At 39.4% G+C, this 5665-nt stretch overlaps 1 protein-coding gene across 1 annotated transcript in view; it reads left to right on the top strand.

Moving 5' to 3' along the window:
- Window positions 1-5665, top strand: part of LOC106525874 (metabotropic glutamate receptor 8) — a 180298-nt gene that overhangs the window by 103945 nt on the left and 70688 nt on the right. Inside the window, exon 4 of the mRNA XM_014020246.1 lies at window positions 5194-5329. Within this exon, the coding sequence (XP_013875700.1) occupies window positions 5194-5329 (136 nt within the window). The remainder of the gene's footprint in view (window positions 1-5193; window positions 5330-5665) is intronic.

Here is a 5665-nt window from a genome sequence, read left to right as displayed (position 1 = left end):
CTGCAGGGGCGTGTCTTAGAGAGAGGCTTTTATACCAGAACACAGCTGCTGTGACGAAACCGTAGAGAAGTCACCGTGGAGAGCCGTTAACCAATATGCAAATTAGCCTGCAGTACCACTGCTCTACCCATATGAGCAGCAAAAACACATTTTTAGACCAAATATTACAGATTTGAAAAAATACGCACAAAAACATCAAAATGAGCACAGAAACAGTACTATATAACATTTTAGACACATTCTAGACAGTTTATCAGCTAAAAAAAGTTAATTTTGGGGTAAGTTACTCTTTAAATGATGGTTTGTGAGTTAATGTAACTCAAACTCATCAGGGTTTTTGTAAAAAGTGTTAAACAGCAAACTTACTTATGATCAGGTAGAAGAATTTACTTAGAAGATCTCAGCACGTCTCTTCCTCTGATGATCTTGGCCCCTTTTTTACCACAGCTAGATTTCCTCCATCGAATTGACTTTACTCGTCGTCACAGCTTTTACTGTTTCAACCTGATGTCATATTCCACTGTCCTGACTCGGTTTACATCCATTAATTATTTTAATAACTAAAACTTCATCGAGTGCCGGGATTCTCATCAATATTCGAATGCTACAACTTGTCACAGCTGCTTGTCAGGGAAGATTTAGCTCATCTTGCAGTATTGGGAGGAGATTAATTTCCTCAATCAGACAAAAGTCACAATTTGTTCACATTTTTTGTGAAAAAAGATAAATGTTACTAATTTTATCAGTTACTTGTGCACAAAGTTATGTTTTTTCTTCCTCCCCGCAGGTTGTGTCTATACAAATAAACCAGTGAAACGCCTCCTGACAGTATTTTGGATTTTAATTGTGGATAAAAATTTATTAGACAGGTACACAGCTTTCTTGTTTGGATTTATAATTTAATTTTGACTAAAAATTCTGCAATGATACATCAGATTAATGATGTGGAATGAGGGGAAGATGTCCTGTGAAGTTGCTCATTCTAAATATCAAGTAAAGAAAATAAAAACCAAAAAGCTCAAACTCCCAGACAGATGGTTTCATGACCGTTAGCACAAGCTAATTCACCTCACCACAGATTAAGTTAAAAAAGCTCCCACCTTCGTGGCAACAGTCAACATATTTTTTTCCTCCTCTGTTTTCTGTGTGCTTCCGTTCTGTTCTGTTTGCTCCAAATATTTATTTTTACCACAATATCTCCTGTGTTGAACAAAACTCTGGCTGAATTGACCTTTTGCCAAATTACGTCATCACCCATCACTTATGTCATCACTGTTCCTGCATGAGCTCAGGTCAGGTCGACTGTTAATACCAGTGCACTAAAACCAGCAGAAAGTGTCCATGGGGTGGAACATCTCATCATGTTCTATATGGCGAAGTTGATAGTAACCATTATTGCAGATGGGAAGTATTTATTTGACTCCCTCATGCGAAGCGGAGGTCATATTGTTGTCATACTGTTTATTTATTTCTTATTTTATTGTTTTTCAGTGATTTTTGGTATGACAGAATCGGCTGCACCGATCACCATGAAATTTGGCAGGAGTTGATGTGCCCAACCTACATTGTGCCAGCCAAGTTTTACAATAGACCCCATGTTTATGGAGGGGGGCTCCATCTAAAAAGGGTTGTTGTTTTTTCAGATCTTTTGTTATTTAGTTCTGATGAAGGGCTATCCATCTGGCACACCAATGAGCCCCCCACCCATCACTCCAACCCCCTGGATCCCCACCCAAAATCCAATAAATCTTCTCTGGTGAGTTCTGAGTTCTGATGCAGGGGTTATATTCTGTATATGCTACTGTCATAATGCGTTCACACAGAACGCGATTTCAGCTTCAAAATCGCGTCCAATGCTTCAAGTTGGTTGCTTGTGCACTTTGAGGTCAGACGCAGGACAGCTCTTGAAGAGCTGCACTGCAAGAGCCTCCCCGCCCCTCCCTCCTCTGTCGGGCTCTGTTAAATGTCAGACGAGGAAGTGGCTTTGCTTTATTTACAGAGAGCAAGAGCGTGTCACGTTCATCAGATAATTAATTCATAATTAATTCACCAGATAATTCAGAGTAGAGGCTCACAGCTCACTTTCAGGACTATTTTTGTCCTGAGTCCAGTCTGATGAGCCGCTGCCACGCATTGGTGCAGATATCTCCTGTCAGGACACCGACTGCAGGCACTCGATTTCAGCTAAAGAGCTCCTCTCCATCTGTTTCAGGTTAGTGGACATCATTCAGTAAACTGTCCCGTCGGGAAATATGTCGCTACGTCACACAGTGGAGTCTCTCTGATTGGTTGACGCGGCGCGTCGAGCTGCAAAAGWTCAGATTTTCTAACTTCAGCGATTTGCGCCTCAGCGCGTCGAACGCTCAGATCGTTCAAATTGTTCAAATCGCGCTGCTCTAATCGCGCTTGAGGCGCCGCAGAACTTCCCGACGTTGATTGAAGCGCGTCCACCATAGACTTTGCATGTAAGCCTGCTGCTCCTGATGCTGAAATCGCGTTTGGTGTGAACGTACCATTACGCCCCTGTAAAGGGGAATAAGGAAGAACAGACACGGACACGATGTGACTTCTGTCGCTTCCAGTGTTGTAATGGCAATTTAAGAACAGTTTCAAATATTACATGGTCACATAAACAAAAGGTAATTCAATTTAAAAAATACTCCATAACACAGCATATTAGCAACTCAAAATATCTTTGTGCCAACACAAAAAAAAGACTGGTACATTGTTTTAGTAATAGCTAAACGTCTTTCAAGACTGCTCTTCTACAGAAGCAAAGTCATTAACAAAACTATTTTACTCGTAAAACAATATAACATCATTTGAATCACAAAATACATCTTCTTTTAGTATTGAACATTGTGCACAAACATTGTGGTTATACCTGCACAGCAATATAACCTGTGATACGGCACATCAAACCATGAAACTGAGGTAAGTACAACCTTTAAGCAAAGCTACATTTACTCAAGCTAAGGTTACTACAAACACTTTATGGTCATTTTATAAAATAGTTCAACATTAATATGAGCAATAAAACCTGCAACAGTCTGAGTTTTTACCTGTAAAGGGGAATAAGGAAGAACAGACACGATGTGACTTCTGTCGCCTCCAGTGTTGTAATGAATGAGCAGAAGCAACACGTTTCCCCTTTATAAACTCAGACTAAACCAATCGAGACACGATCGGTAAATAAACTCACAAAACTTAAAATCTGAAAAGGTTGCACTATCTAAATACAACATAACACAATCAATAATCCGAAAGTTTTCAAGAAAAAGCATTTAAAACATATTTTATCTTGCACACGTTATTATTGCATCAGTCTGTGGTTTTTACCTCGCAAGACCAAAATAATCGATCACAGATAATTAAATTGACAATCACAGTGCATCTCATTTCCATGAATTTTCTTCAGGTAGAGAAATTAATTGTGAGGGGTTTTTCTTTTTTAGTCAAATACAAAACAATATTATTTTGCTTACTGTTTTTTGTTCTAAAAATAATTTTATAACCACTACACTACAGCTATATGGTATCTAGCTTTTTTTATTAATTTTTTTTCTGAGATTTTTGGTCAAACGTATCACTAAAATGGAGGAAGGGGCTCCATCTGAAAATGGGTGTCTGGACATAGAAAAACACAGAACTCAAAACTACTGAATATAGGAGCTTTTAGATTTTTTAAATTTATTTTGTTTTGTGATGAAGGGCTATCTAGAGACCACCGATGAGCAACCCTCACCCACTCCAGACCCCCACACAAAATCATAAATTTCTTCTGGTGAGTTCTGAGTTTTGGTGCATTGGTGCTTTGTAAATGTGCGGGGGTCACATGCTCTGCGGTATCTAGTTACATATTAATATGATAAATCCACTAACAAATGTTGGTCTGTACCGCCGTGTACAAGACAAAAACAGACTGAATCCCTTAAATCCATTTTCAATTACATTTACAATTTCAAAATCATTGAAAAACACAGAATAAAGCAAAACACAGCAAGCTACGTAGACAATTTGCATTGCTTATCATGAGGAACTGCTGACTAGTCTTGTGTCTTTGACAGCTTTGTCCAATCGTCCCTCGGAGCAGATGAAGAAACAAACTAACTCTTTGTTTTGTTGTTGCAGCTCCGACTTGACTTAGAGTTGATGCTTGTTGCTGCAACTTGCAGAAGAAAAGAGACCTCGGTCAGGTCTGCTGCAGCTGAAGTCAGTCAGATCATCATGATCCTCTTTTACTGGCATGAAGAAAGAAGACAGACGTTTCTCTTTATCAGCTTCTAGAACATCTGGTGGCATTAAACCAGAGGAGATTCTTCCAGGATGAAGCGTAGTCAAAACTGCTCTTTGGAGTTAGAACAAAATTACAAAGAATATTTTTTATTTTTATTAACTTTGAGAAAGTCAGGCGTCAGCTGTGATTTTAGGTCATCCTGATCCAGTGACTCGCGTGCAGAGAAACGTCTGTGACCTCTCTGAGCTTTGTTTCTGACTGTTGTGAGATTTTCCAATAATAAAACTTGTACTTTTCGATTCCATTAAACACATTTTAAACTTTTTATTTCACTTGCGTTTATATAAACATTATAAAGTGAACTTGTCATAAACAATTACTGTTATTTACATACACACAGTGATCACTTCCTGTTATTGTGTATTTCTTTGGTTCTCTAACAGCGAAGAGAAATGAATTAATGCATTTAACTAGATGTTTTATGTTTCTTACATTTTAATCTCATACAGGATCTTTCATCTTTGTTTCAATCCTTTATTGGTTGTTTATTTAAAGCCCGCCCATCTGCCTGGATGAGTTTAGCTAACAGAATGATAAAATGTGCAGGTGTTGTGTTGAATTATGTTCCCCTGTTGAGATCTGTTCCCCTGCTTTAATATAGGAGATTTCCAGCCAACAGGATATAAAAAATACAAGCATTTACTCACTGAAAACTGTGGCAGACGCAGTTTGTCTAAAGAACTTTTTAACAGTTCCTGCTGTGTGTGTCCAGCTCAAACAGACCAGTTTTATTGTCAGCTGGCTGCTTTAAAACTTTGAAATCCTTCTGTGTCTTGTTGCAGTTTTATTTGTCATAACAGCTGGCTTCAAAATAACATTTCTTTTGGACAATCCTGGTTTTAATTTAGTTAATTATATATAAAAGTCAGCATTTCTCCTTTCGTTGTGTCTTACAGGTGGGGTGTGCATTGCTCAGTCTCTGAAGATCCCTCGTGAACCAAAACCTGGAGAGTTCACCAAAATTGTCCTCCGTCTGCTGGAGACACCGAACGCCCGAGCTGTCATCATGTTTGCTAATGAGGATGACATCCGGTAAAAACACCATCCATCCATCCAACCATCCATCCATCCATCCATCCATCCAACCATCCATCCATCCATCCATCCATCCATCCATCCATCCGTCCATCCATCCATCCGTCCATCCATCCATCCATCCATCCATCAGTCCATCCATCCATCCAACCATCCATCCATCCGTCCATCCATCCATCCATCCATCCATCCATCCATCAGTCCATCCATCCATCCATCCATCCATCCATCCATCCATCCATCAGTCCATCCATCCATCCATCCATCCATCAGTCCATCCATCCATCCATCCATCAGTCCATCCATCCATCCATCCATCCTTCCATCCATCCA

This window comes from Austrofundulus limnaeus, unplaced genomic scaffold, assembly GCF_001266775.1.
Source record: "Austrofundulus limnaeus strain Quisiro unplaced genomic scaffold, Austrofundulus_limnaeus-1.0 Scaffold245, whole genome shotgun sequence".
NCBI classification, from domain to species: Eukaryota; Metazoa; Chordata; class Actinopteri; order Cyprinodontiformes; family Rivulidae; genus Austrofundulus; species Austrofundulus limnaeus.
The sequence above is the reverse complement of the archived record's forward strand: the minus strand, read 5'-3'. Positions and strand labels throughout refer to the sequence as shown.